This window comes from Microtus pennsylvanicus, chromosome 7, assembly GCF_037038515.1.
Source record: "Microtus pennsylvanicus isolate mMicPen1 chromosome 7, mMicPen1.hap1, whole genome shotgun sequence".
NCBI classification, from domain to species: domain Eukaryota; kingdom Metazoa; phylum Chordata; class Mammalia; order Rodentia; family Cricetidae; genus Microtus; species Microtus pennsylvanicus.
Window position 1 is genome coordinate 105,394,589 of NC_134585.1, and position 26,932 is coordinate 105,421,520.

Consider the following 26,932-nt stretch of genomic DNA (forward strand, 5'->3'; position numbering starts at 1 on the left):
TCAGACAAATGGCTTTGGAGTGACGTTTGAAAACATGTTCACAGTGCTTCCTCTTGAGAGAAGGGTGCATTTTATTTCATGGTGGTAAAGCTGTAACCCACTGAAAGTACTTCACCGATTTGAAGCCAGATTCTCCCAGAATGCCCATCTGCATCATTTGGCCCATGGGTGCCAATAATGCAATGTCTCTTTATTATCCATTGAAACAATAAAAACTGGAATTAGTCTGGTAAATTTTAGAGAATAGCCAGAATAAACACTATGAGATTACCATGGGTCTAACAGTCCCCTCATGCCCCACATAAAGATATTTCCAGTCTGATGCTGTGGAATCTAATTTTACTCTTTAAAAAAAGAGAGAGATCTTTGTAGATATTAGGGGTCTTAAGCTAAAAACATCTAGGGAGGGCCTTAAATTCAATAGCAATGGCTTTCCTAGGTGAAAAGATGAGGGCACACACCAGGGAGAGATGAAGATAACAGCAGACTAGAGTGGCGTATCTCCAGGCCAGGGAACACCAAGTATTACTCAGCCATCCAGAGACCACAGATACATGGGTAATACTTTGACTTTAGCCACTCACTTTGTCTCTAGAACACACAGTAATTTGTATTTGTTTTTTTTTCTTCAAGTTAATGTGTGGTAATCTATATTGCAGTCCTAGGAAACTGAGATGAGATTAAAGCTTATATTGAGGTTATCAGAATACAATCAGATATCAAAAACAAAATGACCAGTGAAAAGATGACAAAAGCAAGAGCATAAAATCAAGCAGTCATAATATGAGAGTGGGTGGATTCGCTCCTGTTGAATTAGAAGGGCAGAAAGCGCAACTATCTTAAGTGCATGTTTAGGGAGCTTAAATGAATACTAACCCTAACTGAATTGCAATATAACTAATAAAACTGTCAGGATATTTCAGGAATAAGACAGCAATGATATATAATATTGAGATTAATAAATGCAAGGGGCGTGGATGTCATATAAAGTGTTTGGCAGTATAGCACCTTCGCAAAGCTACTTTGCTGTGGAATGGCTGGGGCACACCACCTCATATGATGCCACCGTCATAAATGCCTTAGGTTTATCCTAAATGACATTTTTCAAAAAGTCTTGCTCCATACCCACAGGCTAAATAAGCCGCTCTTAGGGGTCAGAAGTTTTATTGAATTCCATGATTATCTTATTTGTCTTGTTCAGTGTGTGCCTCCATTTCCCCGACTGTCTTATTTACCATTGTAGCTCCAGCTAAACAGTAGTGTGCAAGGCTTGGCGCATGTGTTAAATATTTGTTGAGTATGGGGACATGGAATGAGATCTCAGCAAGACTTTACTTGTGAACTCATTGTATAGGTGCTCTATACATCTCCAAATCAGTGGCCAGGTTCCTCTGCACCTGGAGCCAGAAAAAATAAGCCCCTGCTACCTTTCTATGATTCTTTGGACATGGCCAGAAGATAGGGTTATCTGCACATCAACCATTTTTAAATTCTAAATTAATTCACTTAGGAAAGAGACAAGAACGGCGCAAACACTTCTCCTATAATTCATTCACATTACCCAAATATTAACATCCTACTATGTTTGCTTTGCCAGTCTTTGCTTGTTTTTGAGCCATCTGAATACACACCGAAGACACAATCCATTCTTACCGTCAAATACCTCAGTTGTTTTTCTTCCAAAGATAATTCGCTGTTCTAGCCGCAGAACAATTATCAGAAGGAGAAAATGGTGCTGATACAACCTAGGTAGTTAATCTATAGAATGCAAATTTCACGGATCGACCTACTCGTACCCTTTATAGTAACATAAATAATAAACAGCACATACAAAATGTTTGATTGTTGCTATAGACACGCTGCCTCCCTAGTCAGAATTCTACCCTTGCTGTGTAGGTATCATGGCTCTTCGCTTGCCTTTGATCTGAAATGCTTCGTCAGGCTTTGCCCTTAGTTACTTTGACATTTTACAAATCCAGACTGATTCTTTGTTAATGCCTTCCCATTCCTGTTTGTCTGACGCTTCCACATGATCGGACTGAGATTCTGCAGCTGCAAAGTGGGGATAGCATCAAAGTGGTGCAGGTTAATATCCCATTTCTGGTGATATTAATTTTGATCATTTGGCTGAGAAAATGGTGGTATTTTTCCTTTCATACCTGATAAGTTATCATGACAGATACTTTTGCCTTATATAGCTGTGGTTGCTAATTTTTAAAAAAAATGCAACTTTATTCTGGTACTACCTTAATTCTCCATAAATATACATTGGGGGAAATGTTCAAGGTTTGGTTCCGTGTTAAAAACTAGGAAATCCTGCACTTCTGGTAGCGGAATGATCCCTCAGAATTACACTCTACCACTTCCTCCCATGCATCCAAAGAAAGGAAATTAGGATGTGACTTCTCAAAGAACACGGTGCAGTTTCCAATCAAAGAGTGACTGGGAAAGCAGAGGTTCACACTGAATCGCTTTCCTAAGAGAACAGACAGAAAATACTAAATCCTCATTGTAGAGCACAACAGGCAAAAGTCGTTTCCGTGTCCTTCCAATACCCAGGTGCACAAATACAGCCAAAGCAAACAAAGTCCGATTGCTCAGGGCTATTTTGGATAATTATGGGGTTCGTACACAGATCTACATACTATCTTCTCACAAATCATTGCAGTTTCTATGGAGGGAAACCAGTTCACCATTACCCCGAGTGCTCTCTTCTCTTTTCTCTCCCTCTCCTTTCTCTTTTTCTTTCTTTTTGACAAGCTATTAAAAGGTCAGCAACAATAAAAAACAGCACTGCCCTGACACAGGACGGCTTTCTAACTTATTATTTAATGTCCCCGCCCAATACTTTGAGCTCATGTTTGATTCCCAATCAGCACTTTTCTACAGATTTCTACATATCTGCATATACTAACTCTGCCGTATTTTTTTACCATACTTTACATATGTAAAAAATGAGCCAAGCCTTTCTTTTCTAAGGTAACAATAGAAGTTACAATTGCAGTGATTACTAGTCAGTCACTTTCACTAGTGAGAAGGGAAGCTCATTGCTCACCTCTGTGGAAAGCACAAGACGTTTCTGGCCTTTACCCTACTTGTTCTGTATCCTACATCCTTTTTTGTAAGTAATAAAGACACTAGATCTTGGACTAAATCTGTATCTTAAGGCAATGCTGCTTGGTGAACGTTGAGTTTAGATATTCAGCATCATGACCAAGGCTATGAATCAGAAATGAAGACTGAAGACACCCTCAAGTAACTCGAGAATATGTAGCATTTCTCTTTCCCCACATCCTAGGAAGCACAACATGTTAAAAAAAAATCCATGTGGTGTTTTCATTAAGGGTTACTCCTAAACCAAGGCTTGCTATAAAGTTAGCAAGACAAAGCATCCAAGCATAACACAGGCTGTTCTGCGAACTACAAATGTAAGCACAGTCAACCCTTTGAAAGCTAGTGTGCACCATGCAAGCAGAGTTTGCAACACCATTTGGAAGCTTTGTAGGAGGAAATTACTCACTGGAGGTGGCCCTGATTTTTATAGTCTGGTTCCACTTAATGTCAATTCTCTAATTGCTGTTGAGGTACTAGGAGGTGGGGGACCCAGCACCTCTCTTGCCACTTTGGATCACCTGCCACTCTTCCTAGCCTCTGGGATGGACCATATCCCCTCAGACTGCAAGCCAAAATAAGCTTTTCTTAAGTGGCTTCTTGCCATTATTTGGTCATAGAAAAAGAAAAGTTATAGATATAGTGGTTTGATGACCTTCCTAATGCTGGAAATTTCTTCTTTGTTTCTCACTGCTCCACAGAGCTCTGGAGAATCAAGTATTATTCAAGTATTATTACACCTGCAGATTACTTCATCTACAGTTTGTGTTTTGCCCATTCACTGGAAATGTAGAAAAAGAAGAAAGGGTTTAAATTTATGTTTATCTAAAAGGAGGTGTCGTGTAAAAAGAGGTCAGAAGTCATACTTGGATAGACGTTTAGGAAATTTGCAGCAAAACTACTTTTTAGGCTAGACATCCATTTTGAATGAACGAAAAATACAGTCTGTATGAGAATCTCTGATAATCAAGCAATTTTGAGCTACAAAGAGCTAAAACTGATAATCTGGATAAAATTGCAAAGATATTTAAGCATCCAGTACAAAGTTCATTCATATTCATCTTACTGCATGGGTTTGGACATATGTCAATGACCACTATGAGAACAACCATGAAGTTTTACAAAATTTATCCAAAAACAACCTCTCAGCTGAGTGACAAATGGCTTCCATATTGTTCTGAAGTACATGGAACTGTCCTGAGGCTAAAAGCCTGGGCATCACCCAGCTTCCTTCAGTGTAAGTCTTTAGGGAAATATAAACTTCAAGTTATATTACACTGGTGCAGATCCTTTTTAGAACGACCTCTTGATCTTCCAGATGTGCTAAATTCAGGATTCTAACAGTAATCAAATTGTTTTCATTTTGCCCCAAAGTAGTTTTATTGTTTGTTTGTTTTTATGAAGATTACTTAACAAGGGAGTAAAAACGCATTTTCTTTACATTATTCTCTTACAGTGTTCTCTTTATAGGCTGTGTCGCTGTCTGGGAAGTTTACATACCATGAAATGGTGGGGCAGAGTGAGTTAATGACTTAAAGCCATTGAAACAGCCATGCAGTTGTATGCCTGTGAGCTTGTGTGCAGTCATCCTTAATGCCGATTTATAGTACAAAACACATTCTTTAAGAAAGCGACCAATGTATGGTTTAAAAACCATTGACAAAACATGCGAATCCTTCCAAATGCTGGCTTGCAACAGGAGCATCAGCAGAGTTGGGATTCGAGGCACTCTGGAAGAGCCCTGTTGGATAATACTTTTTTATAGTCCAAATGCTACATATTCATTAAAGAGAGCATGGCTAATATAAAATCCAGTGAAAATTATAAAACTTTACACATTGACATATCGCTTACATTTTGATGGCTATTTTAACACACATATAATTTTTAATTTGGCACAAAAACTGATAACTCGACACACTCATGAACCTCTTGGTCCTCGTGACTCTGCTTGGCTCCAAAAAAAAAAGGTGTCTGCTCAGCCCATTAGCATATTAATTGGCTATTTTTCAAAGTTCCAAATGAAGATGTTTAATGCTATTTTGCTTCTATTCCTTAAGTGATCAAAAGTTGAAAGAAAAAAATGTATTAAATTAACAATACTCACGGCTGTTGCCTGTTCTATTACCCCTCTGTCCCGCTGAATGCTCTGGCTCCTTGTATGGAAACTGTAGCGTCGTGTCTAAGGTCCTGAACCCTTCTTTGAGAGAATGGTGCTTGTAATACTCCACGAGTTCCTTTAAGAGAGCAGATTCAAGAGAGGTTTTGATAGTTTTGTTCTCTCATGCATAATTATATAGAACACAGGAACGATCATTTTAACACTCCCAAATAGATGAATGTGTGAATGAGAGCGTGGCCTGCTGTCTGGATGAACCTGACTCCCACCCAGGCATGGCCCTGTTTACTGGAGATGTTTATCTGCGTCGGTTACCCTGTATTGTTCTTCAGGCACTGAGAGCATCATGTTTATCTTCAGTCAGATGTGGTACTGAAGAGAAGCCACACTAAACCTCCATCTCAGAGTAGCAATTATTGCTGTTATTAGAGAGAGGCGAGCCTTTCTGAAGAAAGATGAAAGGAACATCTGTCTGCCTGACTGTATAGCAATTTCTGCTTTCCCCCATTTTCTTTCAACTTAGCAGAAAAACAAACTTAATCCTACACATCCGTTTCCACGATGAAGAGAAACATTGCTAAAGCACTGAGCGCCGCTCAGCATCCTGCCTGGTTTACGCTGATGAAGGGTTGGCATGCATCTCAGTTCTCCGTGTCACCCAGTATTCACAGGGGCAACAGGTGGTCCTTTCTAATTGTTGTTTAGAAATAATATGTCGTAAACATCTAAAAGTCTAATATAAACTTCTACCCTATTTCAAACTAAATCTTCAGGAAAACTTTTTTTCTCTGGACCTGGGCTTCAGATTCTATACAAATCTGAATCTCTCTACTATGAACTGAAATAAAATAACAATCCATAATGAAAATACTATCAGCAGCTGAATGTGACAGATATAAAGTAGCTGGTAAATAGTTGAAATGAAAATAAAACACAAATTACTTTAAATAAATTACTCGATGTTTCTGTTACAGCACCCTTAAAAAAGAATGGAGAAAGCAATTCATTACTTGAAAAGAAATAACATTGTCAATTGATCCAACACATCTACTCAGTGGTTAAGTTCAAATTTCCTAAAAGAAATCGATCAGGCCAGAATCCACTCGAAACACACACACAAAATCACCAATGATGTATTCTCTTCTGTCTAAGACCTGCTGTGCACTATTGTGCTGGCAGTGCCAGGGGTCAGAAAAAGGCTGGAGACAAGGTCCCCACTCTCTAGCAGCTCTTATTCTAGAAGGGAAAGAGAAAGGTGACTAGACCTCAAGGACACACACACACACACACACACACACACACACACACACTTCCTGCATAGTGTTCAACTGGGAAACAAGAGGAGACCAGGTAAAAATCTCAACAATTAGCAATAGGGAAGGGATCAATTAAGATGGGGTATCTAGGGCTGAGAAGAGACACAGAGGTGACAATGTGATAATGGCTGTCATTCATGGACTGGGGAGATGACTCAGCAAATAGGAGCACTGGTTACAGAAGCTTGAGGGTGAAGTCCTGATTTCAAACTGTAGCCATCCATGTAGAAGGCAGGTTACTGCCATACTTGGGCCTATAAAGCCCGGAACTATAACATCTGCGTCTTCCTCTTGTCTCTGCATATTTTGCAACTGTGCATAGGGCCCAGACATTTTAGCATACACCTCTCTCTCTCTCTCTCTCTCACGCACGCACGCACGCACGCACGCGCACACACACACACACACACACACACACACACACACACACATTAATAAACCAGAAGCAGTTGGAGGTACTTCTTTCACTTCCCACACCTTGAAAATGAAAGACATAGAGCATGTCATACAGGTCACAGATCACGCATGCCTGGTACGTACGAATAATCATGGCAGCTACTATTATACTATGTAACAAGGCCTTATGTGGCTTTTCATACATCTTAACCCAAGAACCTCATGAGATGAGCCTCAAACCATGGACACAAGGAACTTGGCAAAGTTAGCCAACATGTGCGCAGTGCAGTCAATATGTTAGGTCTCAAACTTGAGACAAATGGCTGAGGTGCCCATTAACACATCAAAGTGGACATAGGTCATAGGTTCTCCCTGCATCCCTCAGTCTCCTTTACCTGTTACAGGGCCCTTCTGGGCTACCACACTCCCTCATTCTAAACTTCTCCAGACGAGGGGCTGGGCTGCCTTACCCCATATGATTTAGTCATTTTGGTCACCTGCCCACTTTCGGTCCACCCTTTACCCTCCTGGCCTCTCTCCCCTCTCCCCTCTCCACCCCCTCACATAGCTCAGGGCTGTGTCCCCTCTGGATTCTCCCAGATGTCTCTGCCTCTAGCTATGCTCTCCCTTTTACCTCCAATAAACTTTCTCCTCCACCATACCTAGGAGCAGTCGTGGCCTTTTCTTTTTTCTTTATTATTTTCATTTACCATGTATTACTTACATCTGTCCAGAGTGAGTCCTTTTCGTTACATTTAGTTATTAATACATAGCAAATATAAGTACAGAAAAGGGAAGCAGATGAAAAGGATATTTGCTATGATGAACCAGCAACTCTGTTTTCTTACACTTAAGATGCTAAAGTCTTTGTATACATTAATTCTATAACTTAAAAGTGTGTCTATATGGGTATGTATGTATTTATGTATGTATTTTCCCTTGAGCCCAGAGAATGAGAGTGTTTGATTAAACAAAGGGATGTGGAAATTGCCTAACCTTTAAAAACAAAGGGCAAACAAAATAAAACACCAAAAAGAAGCTGGATCTTGGAAACAGCTACCAATATAAGAATACAGCATTTATATTACACTGATTTTTGATACGGTTTGGCAACAGTAGCTCAGAAGTTAAACTGGGCTGAGCGAAAAATATAATCAGTCTCTTTTAGATAATGAAATAAAAGCTTAAGGAAAACCGTGTGTTTGCGGATGGCAACACTGATGACAATGAGACCAAGAAGCTGTTCCTTTAGTCTTTACATTTCAAATAAGATGTGCTGTTTTGCTTGACAATAGAAGTACAAATCTGAAATGGATATTGTAGTTCAGTAGCTTTGAACTTCGATTTAACTTTATGAGAGAGTATGATTTTGCTCTAAATCATTATTAATTAACATTAACGTGAACTTGGCTATAAACTATTACATTATTGAACTGACCAAAAGGGACTTTTCAGTCATTTAATATTTTTGCAGAAGAAAAAAAGAGAAAAAAAACCCAGACTTGTCTAAGAACCAGGGTCAGGCAGTTTAGTACACTGCAGAGAGTCTTTAATACCTGGCTAAGCATGGATGATATTATAGTTCCATTTTTTCCAGTCTTAGGCAGGTAAATCTTCCTAAGATGCTCCTGAGTAGAATTAAGGAGCACAGCAGGGGCTCCTTCCCCATTACTGGCTTTATGCTCTATGCTGTAGTTTAGTCTAATCCACCCCTGCTTTAGTAGTCATTGACCTTCAGGTACAACAAGCAAACAAAATGACTCTAAACAAAAGAAATCTCTAAGCTTCCCTTATCTCGGTCGACACAGCGGTGTCAACAATCCAGCCCCAAAATAATGAGTGTGGGCCAGTCACTCCAATTACCAAGGAAACAGGCAATGGGGATGGCTTACAAGCAGCGTTTGGGCATGGCTTGTCTGACATACATGAAAATCAGAACAAAATTAATGCCTTGTAATCTGGAATCCAAAAGTCATTTAGGATTGGAACTTAATGACGAAGAAAAACAAAGAGCTTGATTAACCAAGCTACTGAAACCCAAGGGAAGAAGTTCTGGTCCCGAGTACCAAATGCAGCCATCTCCGTGAGACACCAGCTAATTTAAAATAAGCTTTCGGGTCTGCATGTGTTTTGAATACTTTCTGATAAATATTTTATTCCACGCTATACCGTGATTCATATGCAGAAGAACATAGTGTAACACAGATAGCGAGGTACCAAACTACTCGCGGGGAATGGCTCAAATCTACATACCAATATTTACAGGGATGGGAACTGTGCACTGTAATCCAACACAATAAACTGTGCCTGCTAAAGATTGGATGACTTTTATTTTCTTAAAGACACCTCCTACATCTTGGAGCCTCCTCTCTTCTTCCAAAGGAATCTGTTACCATCACATGAAATACCTCTTCTTGGCAAGCACCCACGAGGCATTTCACAGCTTAGGTCTATAGGACACCACTGTCTTGAGTTCTCTGGCACACACGGATTTCCTAACTTGTAAGATATTTTACATCAGCTGAGTCATTTTATATTAAGGAATCTTAAAACGACAGTGACTGAGTCTTTTAAGATTCAAAATAAGGTTATACACCCTTCGTTGTGATGTGTACCTTAAATATTGTGCCTTGTTCTATTAAATTGTTTTATTAGAATCCAAGTCTGTCTTTTGAAAAAAAAGTAAGAGAATTTTATTCTAAATAAACATTTCACTTAAAAATATTATAATACCTAAATACCACTGCTTATCTGTTTATTGAATTTATTGACTACACATCTCCAAAAATTAAAACTAAATTTCTTCAACATATGAACAAAAAGCAGAGCTAACTCCAACTAGCTCAGCAGCTTCATCAGCAACTGAAAGTTACTTACTAAACCTGGCAAAAGGCCCTGCTTAAACTGAAGGTTTTCTGTTTCTTATCTTCCTTTCTTTCTTTATGCAAATATCATTAAACTGATTTCTTTCCTTTTTAGTTTCACTAGCTTTGCTGTTAATTCTCAATCACCTCTTTGGAACCTTTATAGTCTGAGCTTTCTTATAAAAGCTCTCCAGGTGTGGAAGAAAAGAAAGAGAAAGAAAGGAAGGGTCAGAGGGAGATAGGAAGCGAGGAAGCGGAAGCGAGTGACTGAGGGAGGGAGGGATGGAGGGAGAGAGGGAATGGTGGAGGGAGGGAGGGAAATAATATAGGCACATGTATGTGTCCCTAACAGTGGCATTTGTGAGTGATACACAGATTTTGTGACACTTACTTAAACTCTGAGACATGTACCCTTACTTCCCTTTCCAGGACACCAATGAATAAACTTCAATGGTCTCTGCTACAAATTATTTAAAATGGAGCGTCCATTTACTTTAGTATAATCATGGCCTTATAAGATCTACAGTTCATGACAGTGGCACTGGCTTTTATCATCTTTAACACTCCCTGCTAAAGGACTTCCTTGGGCTGAACCAAGTGCCACAAAGCGGAATTGACTGACCCCTTCCAATGGTCACTCCTTTCATCCTTCTTGCGTGTCTTCTCTGATGGGAGCTCCCTTTGCTACTTTTAAAGTCTGGAGAGCTAGCAGTCATCATTGGGCCTGCAGCATTTTCTAAGTGTCATCTAAACTGTAACACTGTGAAGAAGCCTCATTATCACCCAAAGCAGTTCTGCAGGCATGTCTTGCAGAGCTGCGGAGTTTCCACGCACGCTTTCATCATGTCGGGCTGTGCCTGTCACTCATCATCTGTGCACCAACTTGCCACAGCCTCTCTAGGCTTTTACTCTACAAAGAACCTCTTCTGGTCCAGCTCGCTCCCCGCTCTCTCACAGCCTGATAGGTGCAACAGATGTAAGTTACTTCCAGCAGAGACGATGCCTCCATCTCAGTTACCAATTTGACAAGAGTTTCCATTTTTTAAGGCATGGCCATGCTGCCTGTCCTTTGCTTTTGAATTTCAAACGTGCCACTTAGGTCTATAGATTTCCTCCTATTTCCTTTTCTCTCAGCTCAAGATGTTTCGATTTCTTGAAAGCACCGATCTCTATCTTGAAATGATTCTTAAGTAAGGCATTCAAGCTGGCTGAGTTTGTAAGCCTTCTCATGCCCCATTCTGACTCATTTGTATTCCTGAAAGGTGTAGTATTCGACTGATAGCTATAGCAATGAGCCTTCCCTCTCAAAGCTAATCAAAGATCTTAGCAACTACAAATGTATCCTGTGTCATATATCTAAATTCTTCATTAGTGTAAGAGACTATCTAAGTCGGAAAAAATAGATTTGTAGCCACTTTTAAGAAAATAAGATTTCTTTACTATTGTATATAAACAACAGTATATAAAGCAGTGTGTATAATGATATTTATGTATGGTCTGTATGACATACACACACCATACCTACTAATAAAATGATTGAGATTTTTATGAATTTTAAGAATTAATAAACACATGCTAACTACCATATATGGTTTCCATTTCAAAATAAAAAATTCTATGTGACATCAACTGTTGTATATGGCAAAAATATAAACTTACAAGTGCTTATCTAATGTAATAAATGAGAACTATCATTACACAATTTATAATAGCAGAAAATATAAACAAATTTCAAATAGACTTTTATATTACATTTTGTATGAAATACACCTAAATGTAAGAACTTTTCTGTTCCATAATTTATAACGACACAAAGTAGCTGAATGAAGAGACAGACAGCCTAAGAAGAGGAATGACATAGCAATGATTTGAGATTTATCATTTGTCACTGAGACAACACACCCAAACACCTATTCTTCAGTTGGCCATCGCTTTAAGAGCCATGAGTAGCACAGACTCTAAAATATTATCTAAAACGTAGAAACCTCATTTACAATAAGCGATGCCATTTGAGCAATGTAAAACATCATTGGAATTCTTCAACCTAGAAAGTCTGGCATTTGCTAAAGCCTACACTGTTATTCTCTTTAGATAATTTTCAATAGGCAGCATTGCTAAGAAACTATAGAGTTAAACTGATTTAACAGCAGAAAAGGGGAATCACAGATTGAAAAGAAATAATCAATATTTACCATTAAGCTTTTAAATTTTCTATTTTCTGCAATGTGAAAAAAGCCATCTCTTGTTAAAATCTTGATGTGTTTTGCTTCATTATTGTACCTGTGGGCAATGAATAACTTATGAATATAAATGTGGTTTTAATCAGTAGAAATCAATAATTACCAGAGGGCATGCCCCAATAACGTTATAGGAATTAATTCTGAAGACAAAATATATACTTATGCCAATACAATGGTGACAGCTAATTAACAAACTGTATTTACTAGGTGGGTTGAAGATACACCAATATTTGAAGTGAGAGAAGATTTGGATTTGACTAATCATTGTGCTTACTTAGTAAGTGCACTTTGAGGGTACAAAAAAAGACAAAACCTAGCCATTTATATTCTTGGAATTTACTAGAAATACATGTACATCAAATCAACAAAATATACTTCTATGAAAGAAATCTATTATGCCAATTATCAGCCCATAACACCCATTACTATTTTCCTCACAGATATTTTCTAGTACAAATGAACTGTCGAGATAATTGCATTATTTCTACTGCAATTAGAACCTTGGTTTTCAACTTCAGGGTTGTATGTGTCACATGACCTACACCACTTTGAACACAGGAAATCTATTTCTCCAAAAGCACTTGTCCTACTTACTTAATGCTAATTGCATATTCTCCAGACTCCTTGGTCCTGTGCCTCACAAGGTAAGTACTATTCACCCTGTTAATAAGTTCAGTCTCTGCCTGCAATCTTTCCATTGGTCCAGCATACCTGGGAAAATACAGGAAGACAAAACATTGGAAAAATGTATCTGAAAAGAGAGACTAAATATAAGTATATGTCATGGCTTTAATTACATTTCTTTAAATGATAATTCAGAAAATCTCTTTAATATGCTAAACACATCAGCAAAAAGAAGAGAGCCTAAAGACCCAGCAAGCACCAGTAAATATCAAATAAACACAGGGGACTAAAACAAAGGAAGAATCAGAAGCTATTAGATCAGAAAGACTGGTTAGGACAGTTGTGGGAAGTGTAGGAATAAACAGGAAGAAGCCTGTGTGTGGGAGGCATGGCCCTGCATTAGACACAGACAGACAGACAGACACACAGACACACACACACACACAAATTCACCTTTCTTATGTATATTATCATCTCTTTTGACGATTTTTAAACAAGACTCTGGTGTAATTTAAACTATTTTAAAATAATTACTATTTGGACGTGAGATAAATTATATTAGTTCATAATCTGACAAGTTTCTAAAGAAACAAGCAGTAAGGAGGAAACTATTTTCAAAAACAAGTATTTTTGAAAACCAGAGTTCAAGTTACCCTAGGTTATATGGGCCTTAAACACAGTCAAAGTCCATTAAAATAATAACCATGATAATAAAATACCAAAACTCTGGGCTAAATTATTTTTGTATGACCCCTTGTATCAAATGTAAGCATACCAGATAGTGTCAAGGAATATCAAAGATCCAGAGTAATTGGTATTAAAAAGTAACTACATTTGGGTTGGTTCTTTTCAAGCTATTCATGACTAATATTCCAGAAAATTATCTGACTCACATGTTGAATCATAAACTCAAGTATAAACTTCTGCCTTTAATCTACACCATTTATTTAAAATGTACACAGAAGACATTTAAGAAAAGTTTGTGGAGTCCAGTGCAGGCAATCCGGCACCAATTGTAAAAGGGAGTTAATGGCATTTTGTACCAATGGCACATTTTTTAAGGCAGTTATGATAACCTATGACCTATTAGGATCTAATACAGTCTGCTTCATGCTACCTCATGAGCCTTATCTCTTCCAGCCTTCTGTATCTAGGGATTGTCTGTTTCCTTCTGGCTGTGCAAACACACACTTCTTTCAGCACAATTGATCTTGTCATTCAGGTTTACAGAGTCATCCTGTCTGTCTAAAGAGGTGTCCTGCACCTGCAGCCCTCACTCCCTCATTCTGATTACCGTATCCTTATTGCCCTGGCTAGCACCACAAATTAATGGATGTGTATATATACAAGCATATGTATATATACAATTTGTGCTAATATAATTAAAATATAGTTTTAAAAGGTAATCTGTACTACAATGAAAAGCAGTAGTCTATCATATGAGCATTCTACTCCAAGTCTTGGGTCAAATATTTAACCTGTTTTTTCCTTGTTTCTTTATAAATATTTTTTAAATAATTGTGTTTCTACTAAAATTCATTAACTCAGAACTCTAAGCATAAGGAAGAAAAGGCACTTTTCTCCTGACATATGCCTACTCTGTGATAGATTATTGTCTTTCTATAATTTCTGTCAACTGAAGCCATCATCAGGCCCATATTGAGCAGGGTAATAGTTAAAAATGTTTTTGACTCATAAAAAGGTAAGCACAAAAGTTTGTTGGTTTAGATTGTTTTCTATCCATTAAAGTTCTTTCCAAATTTTTGACATAAGCTCCCTGACAATACATTTTCAATGTTATATACTCTACTTGCAACCTTCTCAGTCTTAACCCAATGGCTTCTGAATCCCCGACTCTCTCAAACTAACTGCTTCTTCCTGCCCTCTGAGCCTGCTGCTCCATTCCTGCATTTTCCTTTGCCTTGCATTAAAAATTCATCCTTAGATTTTCTATGAGTAGAGTCTAGAATGCAATACTTTGAAGCCAAGCATTTATGGAAATGCTTCATTTTAATCCAGTTTACACTTAATTCGTAGCTTGCTTGGGACAGAATTCCAAGTGAGAAATGATTTTGCCTCTTAAATATTAAGTGGCATTAGATCGTTACCCTTTGGCTTCCAATTAATTTCCCTCTAATTTCTGACTCATGGGATGTGCCCTGATGGGTCTTCCCTTGAAAACTTTTGGGTTCTTTGTTTTCTATAGGAGAAAATATTAACTATAAAGTACTTTCTTATGCTTTCGGCAGCATCTCCAAATTGTAGACATGGCATTCAGCTCTGGAAACTTTGTATTATTTCTTTAGTAACTGATGCCCTTAAGCATTTTTTCTTTCTTTCTGGAGTTCTTCTAAGTTGAGTACTAGCAAGAATTCATGCTAATTACCTAATTTTTAAAATATTTCTTGCATCTTACCTTTTTTCTTTGATGTTTCTGAAATTCTTTCAATGTTTTCCCAAGTTCTTATGCCACTTAATTTAGAGAAGCTTCCCATTTTCAAATCATCCCTTTTATAAAACACTTGTCATACATGTAATCCAAAGTTTTTCCCAAATGTCTGGTTTCTCTTCATCATTTGTTCAAACATAAAAGGAAGCTGAATCTAGGAACAACTGAGGGCCCTGTGTGTGCAGGTCCAAAAGTACACCACCGTGCAGAAGTCTGCTAATTTGGCAAAAAATCTGATAATTGGCTGGGAAACATCCAAATGTTAGGAGGTTGGATTTTTTTTTTACCGAGTTTATTCATTTTCTTTAGAGTTTTCCAAACTCATTTCTGCATTGAAGGAAGGTGCCCATGAGGAACTGCTCTTGTGTCAGATCTAAGCTTTATGAAGGAAATAGGGTTCTCACCTTTGATATGAAGACTTTGCTTGATATAAGTGGTTTTCAGGATGGCATCTCCCCAGCCTCTATTAGACCTGGCTTTTCCAAGTCAAAACCCTGTGTGGTTCTGTTTTCCCATGTAATACACCTAACAACACAGTCTCCTGGCAGTGTTAAAAGGCAGGTAATTTGACACTGGGAAAAAGCAATAGGGGCCTTGGCATCTACCACATTTCAACTTTCAAGGAGCTCCCCTGTCTTCACCTTCAGACTTCAGCCAGCATTTCAAGCATTCCATGCATAAAGCATGGGCTATTAAGGAGAATCTTGTTGATTTTCTATTTTATTTCATGGTTTATAGAAGCAATATTAACTTGACTGGATCAACCTTCTTTTCAGATGGAAATAATTAACAGGTAATATGAATGGATGCTGTTGGGTCTCATATGCTTAAAATTCTAAGTTTTCATGAGTAGTTGATAATTATTCCCAAGTTGAAGACATTTCACATGAAACCATCTTCTTAATTCTAATGAACTATCTAGGTTGTTCAAAAGGAAGAAAATGTAATTTAATGCTTTTACTATGTCTTTATTAATTCCTATATTTAAGTTATTTCCTTTGTCTTGGCACGTTGATTTTTTTTTAATCTTTAGGAGTGTTGTTATTCTACCTGGTTAAACTTCCAACAGAATTTTACATATTGGTAAGAGTTCATTTTAAAAAAGAAAATCTATGTACAAACCTGCCTACCCTCTTGTGTCTAGACAGTTCTCAGGTAACTGCCTGAGTTATTTAATAAAATCCATGTAGTTGGAGACATTAGTATTTATCTCTAAAATAATCAAGCTTTTAACCATAAATTTTAGTTGTATGAAAAAGCAATTTATTTCTGTCATTAATATGCTTTTAGATTCCACAGTGACAAAATTTGGAAACTGTCCTCAGCGATGTGAAAATGTATCAAAGATTCCCAATTTGATCAAATTTCTTTGGCAAGCTCAGTGCTGAAGCCAAGAAGAGTACAGCAGAAACTGAGGATAATGGCAAGGGAGGCAAACGTAAGTGCTGAGAGTCAGCGAGAGGGTTGAGGGTAATGCCACACACTGAATGTTTCCTGACCCTTTTGACAAATTCCTTATACAACCAAGTAATGGGAAATAAACATACATCATGTATATTACATATTGAGGGGCTACCCTCATTTGAACACTAAACTAGTGCTATATAGCCTCAAGATACTACATCCATATATATATATATATGTGTGTGTGTGTGTGTGTGTGTGTGTGTGTGTGTGTGTGTTTCTGCTCCTAGATATGATCATATCTAGGAACAGAAACAAGTATGAGGGAAAAGAAAAGAGATTCATTCATTTTCAGAAAAGTCAAACACAAATCCAGGGAAACGCATACAACCCAGTAAAAGCTCGGGTTTTGTATTTTGATATTTTGATAGCGAGATAGAGTCTTGAGGCTACCTCAAACTGGTGCCAAGGCCTTCATCTTTTTCTCCCTCAATAATAATAATGACAATAATATCTTCCACATGGGAATTTGGGGCAAATTTTTGTTATAGGAATCTAAAATTGTGAAATGGTTTACACTATCACAGGCAATGTGAAATAAAATATTTAAAGTGGCAAGTGCTTATAAAAACACTCTACATATATTGCTTATTATGACATAATGAAGTCTCAGCTATTCTGCTTTTTACATGAAGATTTTTTTTAATTAATTAATTAATTTTACATCCTGGTTATGGTTTCCCCTCCCTCCTCTCCTTCCTATATGTAGTTTTAAAGTTGAAAATAACTGAAAAATAACAAGTATTGCCATCTTTGATTCTGCTGCCAGCATCTCAGTGGTAAATATGCTCCATCTAGAACTGTTAAATGCCTGTTTCTCCTAGCTGGAACATTCCCTCCAGGAGGGGGAGAGGGGCTCATGAGGCTCATGAGGTAAACTGAAGGTCACATTTCTGGGAGAACAGAACCTTGGAATTTTCTCAAGGGCCCCTTTCTACCAGTCTAAGTGGGAGTACACAGAGGCTGGGCAAAGGAGACTGGATAGCTGAACTACAAAGAAGAAATTACTAGACTGCTAAGCTGGCCCAGGGTTGGCGTTTTTGTAAGTGGTCATCCCCGTTCCTTGTGAACCCTGTCTGAAATGCCAGTAAAAAACTCATTAGGTCACAGAGACAGACACTGGCATAATCATTCCTCTGGCCTGCTACGACCTCCCTCTCTGTGATGAGTAGACAAATGTGTGTGTACATCTTCCCAGGTAAAGACTGTCACACAAGACCCAAATCAAACATGGGCACATCTTATTCCCCTATTCTACACTAGAAACCACAATTTTAGATACTATCCTTTTGAGGTGATTCTTAGTTTTAGATAATCGGTTTTTTTTCTTCTCTGCTTCATGAGATTTTTTTGTTCCAAAATATGAGATACATCAGGATGTATCCCATTTCTTTCTACGGCTTTTCCAGACATTTATGCTCACATGCATTCACATGTACACACAGAGACATCACTATTCAATCATGATACAGATTGGCCCGGAATATGCAAATTCATTATGGTGTTTTGTTTCACATGAAAACCTTTAGCAAGGACAAATGGAAATGGAGCATGGTTTACAACCACACATTTAAGGCATCCTCGAGCTAGGAGTACGGTATTTCAACTTAGTAATATAAACATTTTTAATACTTACCAGGGTTGGCAAGAATAATCTACTGGTTTAGGTACCTAGGACATAAAAAGGCAAAAATAGATTAAGCTTACTTAAAGGTAGCTTTCGGAAATCAATCATTCATCCGGTTCAGCTGACTCAGCTCTATAAAACCCTTAAGTAGCACAGTCCTGGAACTATTCGCTAGCTAGTTTACACAGAGTGAGTCACAGTATATGTCAGATGAGTAGAAAATAACTCATTTTGCTTGATTTCATTCTCTCATGCATTTTTCTACTATACCTTCAAGGGAAGAGATAGCAGAATAATATGAATTCGAAACTTTCAATATTCACTACAAGCAGTTTAATCCAACATAAAAAAATAAAACGAAAATGTTATAAAGGAAGGCAAATAGCACTTCCCTTCCCCAAGACGAAGAAAAAGAAGATGTGAAATAAACAGTACACACTGGATTTAGCTGCTATTTTGCACAAATTTTGAACTCTGCTTTAAAAATCTTCCAACAAGGAAACATTTCATTCATTAAAATATCATAGAAAATATCCGCACCTTACTTTTTTCATATAGAGACTTGCACAGGTGAAAATATTACATTTTATGTACAAATAAAGCAAGCATCTTATAGCTGTTGATGACGACTAGAAAATGAAAAAGCCGAAGAATATATTCCAGTAGTCAGAAAATACCCAACAAATCACACGCCACAGAAAGGGTGGCTATTTCCAAGCTATTGAGGAGAAAGTAGGCTATAGATAGTCCGTTTTGAGTTTTAAAAACCTTCATGAATCAGTAAGTCTTTGACAGACACAGCCCATGATGTCCCTGGGTCTTTTACAATGCAGGGAGGCTGGGGAGAGGGAAGGGATAAATAGCTAAGAACTCTTACACATTCTGCCTGCTGTCTCTCCTTTGGCTGGAAAAGGATGGATATCCAAAAAGTAAAGAGTAACATATAATTTCACATCAAACAACTAAGGCCATCCCACAGGTCCCTAAAGGAGCCTTGGTTCTTCTGTGAGTATGTTCTGCTATGTGGGTCCTTGACTACTGTTCCATTTTGCTTTCTGTGACTGTAATAAAATACTAACCAAAAGCCACTAAGGGGAAGAATGCATATTTAACTTGTATGTCCACATTATAATTCATCACTTTTGGAAAGTCAAAGTAGAAGCTCAAGGCAGAAGCTTGAGGCAGAAGCCAAGGCTACTTGTTAGCTTGCTTTCTGGCTCATTCTTAGGTAGCTTTTTTTCTTTTATACAGCCCAGACATACTTGCCTAGGGATGATGTAGCCCTCTGAGGGCTGGGCCCTCTTGCACACTTATTGATCAAGATAATCTCACACACATGAGGACAGGCCTATCTTATAGGGGCAATTTCTTATTGAAGGTCTCTCTTCCCAGATTACTATGGGTATTATCACACTGACAATTAAAAACTAAACAAAAATACAACCATCTCAGATCCCTATAACGAGGACAGGATGCTATATTTTCCCATGCTCTTTCTAACTTCTCTTTGGTATTTTTCTAACTTCTCTTTAGAATTTTGTTTAACAAACACTTTATTGTGACCCACTTAAAGCTATAGATAACTTCTGGATAACTTTTCTTTTTTAAAACTTTTATTTACTTATTTGTTGTTTTACATACCAATCCTAGTTCCTCCTCCTTCCTCTCCCCACCCACCTCCTTTCTATCTTTAATATGTGCTTCCTATAACCCTCTAATGGCATTTTCAGCCCTCTGTCATAGACGTCTTACATTGTTAAATTTCTACTCTGAACAAGTAAAGATTCTAGAGAACTTATTGGGAATGCATGTATGTATGGCACACCCTTCCTGCCCAGAAGTGCGCTTTGTAAAATTAGATGGGGCAATTAGGAATGAACATTCTCAGTGTTTGTTCATGTAAAACTAGGAAGCAAAGGTTAAATTTCTAAATTGACAGTGATTTTCTTGTAAAACTTTGAACATACTAATTTTTATTGTTTCAGATACCGCATTTTCATGTTCTAGCGTCTCCATCCAGTTCTTCTGTAAGCATTTCATGTTCTATGCCGAGGTGCCCAATCTACTCCTTCATTGTGAACACATCTCCCTTTGTGTTCTGAACATGGTTATGAGAGATGATTTCTGAGTGTGGTTTATTTTCCACTGCTTCTTGATGTGTCTGTGTTGTAAATCCTAGGCTATCATTCAAGCTGCAGGTGTCTCTTGTCTCAAAGCAGGAAGTTACTCTAATTAAATTATAACTTTAGATTGTCTCCAGTGCTAAGCAGTTGAGGATTTCTCTTTTAACTTCTTTTGGCCCAAGCTGAGGGATTCACTGGCTTCACTACTCAATCAAAGATTTTGAGTTTTTCACACATAACTTGAAGTTTCTCCTTTCCATAACTCCATCCTTTCAAATGATTTCTCCCACTGTATACTGTGGTACTTCAACCTCCCTACTCCAGTTCTTCAAGGCAGAGAACTATATGGCTTCTCGCTGAAGTCTGGCTATGCAGAATGCTCTAACCCTATGCCCGTATTCAAACCAGGCAACTCAACAGCACGCCCATTTCCACATGTCAATCTTCTTGCAAATTAGCTGCCTCATGCTTTTTTCATTAAATTAGTTACCTGCAAACTAGCAAAATGGAAGATCGCCCCTGACTATTAGTAGACGCCGCGTGTAGCTTCCATTACCACTGCTGTTAGTGTGGAATCCAATTGCCGATGCTGTTCACGGGCATTTGTTCTTTCTCGCATGTTGGACTTAATGCCATCTTTAATATCCTGAAGTTTCCTTAAAATACATCTAGCTGCTGATTAATTTCAACTACCCATCTTTATTTTTAAAATTAGTTTTATCACAAATTCTGGAAAGTTCTTGGCCATGACTTATTTGAATATTGCTTTTATACAATTATCTTTAATCTCTTCTTTTGATACATTTGAATCTTATTCCATTCTCTCTTACAGTTTCCATTGCCTAATCTCTCTGAACTCATTTCAGAAACTTCTTCAGATTTCTCTTACAATTTTCTACTCACCCCTTTCTGAGAAGCCCTCTAATGCACCCATTAAGGCTTTCCCTTCGATTATTAAATCTGAGTCTCTTATTGAGAAGCCCAGACAATCATAAAGTGTTGTAATCTCCTTTTATCTTTTTTTAGTTATATAAAATATAGAATTTTTTATTTAAGTATCTTATCCTGTATTTGCTTCATGAAGCTAACTCTACATTTTGTGTCTGGTAACCTTAGCCTAAGGTGGTCTGTTTCCTTGTCGATTACATGATTCCAAATGGCAAATTTCTGTCCCCTGGAACTTTATTTTTAACAAACCATAGGGGGCTGCTATCTGTGAAGAGGATAAAACTGATATAACATGTATTTTTACTTGGGGACCAACAGATGTTGAGCCATTTTAAATTATATTTCTTGCTAAGGATGATTTAGGTCATAGGACAGTATGAATTCTGGCCTTATATATGGATGACTTCTACACTGAAGTTTAGGAATCTTTAAGGGATCAGTCTCTCATGCTCGCTATCCCCCAGGCATACCTTGTTTTTCCTTTATCTATCCCAGAGCAAAGCCCAACAGAAGTATCTCCTTTGTCAGGTGGCGTTTTACTGGAACATGCCCTGACAACTGCCAGATTCACATTTATCCAACTATGCCCGGTGTTATAGCCCAGCCTCTGTCTCCAATCTGTCTGCTGTCATAAATTAACTATCTCAGTTATGTATAGCTTTTAGGGACCCACCCTAAAGGGTTTCACTAGAATATCTCAAAACTTTTGAAGATACAGGAACAACACACTGAGATAAATAAATTTTCAGCTCAGAATGGAATTCACAGCACTACTCAGAGATTTCTGATAATCAGCATATACAAAAGGATGCAGTTTTCAAGCTCATGCGAGGCTTTCCCCTCTTTAATCTGTCTACTTCCTTTCAGTAGGCTTACCCTCTAGCTAAAAAAAAAATAAGTATATAATTTCATTATATAGGTAGTTCACTTGAGTAGCCACCTGTTCACTTGAAGCTATAGAAGCATTCATATTTACCTGGTTGTTTTGCTCCTGGTTATGTATGAGTGTACTACTCCAGTATCTTCAAATATCTGAATATTGTTTTCCTTCTAGGCAGTTACAGTAGATTCTATAAACTGATTTCATTCACTAATTACCTATGTGCATTGAGGCTTCCACATTTGCTGTTTTATCCTGTGCACATCCATTCAACAAATTTGAATGTGTTTTTACGCCAGGCTATCTTTAAAACAAAATTTCTAAAACTCATACAAGATGTAAACAGAAAATAGTGCTTTGTATATCAAATGCTTATCCAGGTTCCCAAATGTTTGAATATTAAAAATCTCTTGCCATTAACTGTTATGTAAATATTGTTGCTTATGTTTGTACCCATGAGAATGAACCTATCTATCATAACAAATAAAACAGAAAAGCCTTTTTTAAAATTCTCTTTCCTTTTCAAAAATAATTAACCTTGGATAAATGGTGTAAGATTACATTCTTAAATTAAAGGTGACAGATATTACACTTGCAATATCAAAAAGAATGTGCAGTTGAGAAATACAAAATATAACAGGAAATATTATTTGAGATTTTTGAGGGCATTTTCCCCTCAAGTAATCATATGCATCATTTTAGTAAAAAAATTTCATTACTTTGCATTCACAAACTTTAAGATTGTGGGGGAAATTATGACGTTAAAATAACTCCACCCCATATAGAAATGAATCAGTAACACACAGCATGAGGAAAATGCATTTATATGATATTCACACATATTATTTGAATAATAGTCATTCATTTCCCTTTAATCCATTTTCAGAAAATTTCATTATGATATTAAAGAAATAGAAAGGACATTCTAAGGCATAGACAGTGTAGTCAGAGCCCTGGTTGAAGAATTTGTGAACTTTTTACTCTCTATCATCCCATCAAAGACACCAGCTACAGTGTAAGTACTTCTTGTAACTCGAGTGACCAGAAATAAGTTAGACTATACCATTGATGCCCAGGGAAAAGAAAACCTTGCCAGCACATCCACTCTGTGACCTTGGGTTACTTCTCCTGGGAACCTTTAACATTTTTGTAAATTCTGCTATATTCCCATCCTGCATATATTTTCTTAACATTTGAAATACTTCTTGGCACAAATTAAAGTATAATCTGTGGGGTTATATTCATGTAAGACCTACACTATTAAAATATTGATAAAACTGTTGAGAATCTAGGCGTTCACTATCCTTTGCACTTTCTTGCACAGTTAATCACAGCATCAAAGCAAAATAAGATGAGAAGGAAGTGAAATATAAGAACTTACACATGGAGAAGGTTTGACGGCGTCACTTGGGAAAAATCCAACCTCTCCTGAAGCTAAATTTCGTCCCTAAATTGGAAAAAGAAAATACCATTGAGAACAAAATGATAATGCCATGTTGTTGTTTATACAGTGTTGTTCAACTTGGGATCCTCAGGTTATTTACATATTGTATTTAGTACTCAGCATTAACTCATGGGCCCGGAAGAGGTAGCAAAAGCAGATACATTTTCCATCACTGTTGAATTTTCCATGCGGTTTCAGGTTATGGTTATAAAACAATCCACTCACTTGTCAACAAGCCATTCAACTATGAAACCTTTATATCTCTCAATCTTATATGCAAGGGAAGCCTAATAAGGTTTGATAATTACAAAATTATTACTGCATTTAATATAGTGATATGAGTTTTCATTAATTCTCGCAATAGTCTTTTATGATAGAATCACTTACTACCCTCAGTTTTGTATAAGAGAGAAGTGAGGCATAGAGAAAGTAGAGGATTTCCCTGTAGTCATAGTGATACCAGATACCAGATGCAGAATTCAAATTCAGGAGTTCTAACTCCAGCTCCCTACAATCTCTCTGTGCAAGGATAAGGCTCACCAAAGAGAATGCTGAAAAACAAAACCAGAAAGGTAGCTGGAGCCCTTCTATGACATAAAAATTTTATCACTGATGATGCTGTCGTGCCAAAGGTCTTATGTATTTTTAAACTCAATCAACATGAAAAATTGCTCTTGAATTTGAAGATGAAAATGACATTAGGGAATTGGTACCATGGTATGAGGAGAGAAACTGGAGGAGGAAGCATGGGCATTAAAGACAGTACCACTTGGGGAACTTACCTGTGAACTAGATTTGAGCAGACAATACAAGAAGAGTTAAAGACTAGGAGCTAGGTCAGTTATTACTGCAGGAACTAATCAGATCATTCATTCAAACAGATAACATTGAATCATACAGAGAAAGATCTGGGTAATATAGAAAGAGAAGTGTGATGGAGACAATGTAGAAAGAAGACAGAAGTAGGTACTGGTGCGATGAGAAAGGAGGAAGAAGTCTTTAGGAAGGAAGATTCAGAAACTATGGAGGGATGGCAGCATGGTAATTAAGATTGGAATGAAGTGCTTCTTTCTTTATCTGTATTTACTGAGCCTTTGATGGAACTTTAATGGGAGCCTGACACAAAAGAGCAAATAATAAGAATGTTATTTGGTACATATCATTATATAGACTTTTATATATAAGTACATCACAATGCTGAAATCAACCACGCCCTTACACAACTCAGAAGAAAAACTAGAGGGTAACATTTCTCAGAGAAAAAAAAATATGTTTGGAATTGAACTAAAAGAAATATATACTGCAGGGAAAAGGGCAGAGCTTTATAACTAGCTTTTCTAAGCCATATCAGTCAACTTCTATTCTTTACTAGATCAACACAAAATTTACTAGATCTACAAAATTCATGACAAAGGAGAAGCAGGGGTTTTTTTTTTTTTGTAAGAGTAAATGATGGCCAATATCCTACCACACACTTCTTCAACACAAAACTGAAATAGGGTCTCTTTATACTTATAGTCTGCTCCTTTTTTAATGCTCATATGACAAGCTCACTCATCTCTTATATAAAGCATTCTTCAAGTTATATATTCACATTAGATCTATCTATGAGGGTTTTACTAACCTTGATGGAAGACATATATCTGAATTTTATTCTTTTATTCTTATATGAGCATTTTATTCTGGGTCAAACAATCAGTTCATTATCTATTTTATGTCTATTATAAATGCCAGACATAGTGAATAATCTGTTAGGTATTTTCCTATCTGATATTTGGTCTGTGAGTCCATTAACATGTTCAAGGTCAACCTGAAAACATTCCTGTTTCGTACTATGTGTCACCTGATATGCTATCTTTGTATGCATTTATTCTGCAGGTAATCTTGCATCATGTGATGGGACTTTTTATAAATTTAACATTACAGGTCTGAGTATTTTTATGAAATATTTTCTTTGGAAAGGACTTGAGAAAAATAGGTCATAAATTGCATATGGTGAGAATAGAGGCAACTTTATGACCCATTAAATAAATTAAAGCACACACAGAGAAAATATTAAATTATAATAATAATGCCCTTTTTCTGAAAAGCAGACTGCTTTCTGCAGAAAATATATTAAGCTAAAATTATTGATAACTTTCTCTGCTATTCCCAAATATCACAAATACAAATGCATAGTCAGGCACGCACTTACTTGTAACTGACCTTAGGCTTTAACTAGTCCTCGCTTTTCTTCAAAAGACTCTACAGTGGATCATAATGAATTGGAACTACTTTACATTTGCCAGTAGAAATAAACCTGTAATCTACCTGTAGGGAGAAACACATTAATGCATGCCAGGCTGCCAGAGTGAAGACTGCATTTTTAAAACCACAGACAAGAAAGGCTTAACGTGACGGAGGATGTCCTCCAAAAATCTTAATCGTAAATTGCTTGGCTTCTAACTTTGTGGGGGAAAAAAAAGAACAAATTACTTTAAGAAAAATATGATAACTCTTCCCTGTGGCTCATTTATCCCCCTAATTCTCTCCGGATCGGAGCATTAATGCACTCCTGAAAGAGCTCGGGATGATTTGAAACAGATTTGGAAAGCCAAATGTAAAAAGGCTAGATTCATGGTTATTCATGAAAGGTGGGAAATTCTCCCCCCACTACAGTGTCCTAAACACTCAGAACAAATGCATGGCAGTGCTGTGTGAGGCTAGTGGGCGGTTTATCTCACACGGCTAGTCGCCAGAGCAACTTCCACCCTGCCCAGTTATGTCTCCACTATCAGAAATAAATGGCTTGGCCACTAGGAGGGGAGAACATAGAAGAAGACCATGAATTATTGGAACACAGATGAATAAACATGGGCATTAGTTTATTGGTTGACAGGTATGTAGCTATTAAGTAGACTGGATGGGTAAATAGAATAGATGGGAACACTTATTTTTTTTTTAAATCATTCTGGTGAGCTTTGTAAAGACAAGTAATAAAACAAAGAGTCCAATAACGGGAGGTGACCAGTAAGAAGAACAGTCTGAAATGGGCATTTATTGAAGAATGATTCATGGCTACAGCTGTGGCTGTATTGTAAATGTCCCATTCTGTGAGACACATGTCCCTGCTAGTTCTATGGATGCATTTAGAGGGAGTGTCACAGGAAGGGAGCACCAGGATAGCTTGCTCTGTTTCTTAGTCTGCTATAAAAAGCTGTGCAACCACAGGCAAGTCACAGAGGTAATCAGTAATAATGACAAGATCACCCATAAACACCTCATCAGGTTGTTTGAAGGATGGAGAATTACTGCGTATGGAAGTCTTCTGAAGATGCTGAGTAGTCA

At 37.4% G+C, this 26,932-nt stretch overlaps 1 protein-coding gene across 2 annotated transcripts in view; it reads right to left on the minus strand.

Annotated features, from left to right (window-relative positions):
• Vav3 (vav guanine nucleotide exchange factor 3) overlaps positions 1–26,932 on the minus strand; it is a 313,297-nt gene that overhangs the window by 15,757 nt on the left and 270,608 nt on the right. For both annotated transcript variants that reach the window (XM_075981573.1, XM_075981572.1), the window contains exons 21-25: positions 23,543–23,608; positions 18,220–18,254; positions 12,641–12,757; positions 11,999–12,086; positions 5,219–5,348 (exon numbers count right to left, since the gene is read on the minus strand). In XM_075981573.1, the coding sequence (XP_075837688.1) occupies positions 5,219–5,348; positions 11,999–12,086; positions 12,641–12,757; positions 18,220–18,254; positions 23,543–23,608 (436 nt within the window). The remainder of the gene's footprint in view (positions 1–5,218; positions 5,349–11,998; positions 12,087–12,640; positions 12,758–18,219; positions 18,255–23,542; positions 23,609–26,932) is intronic.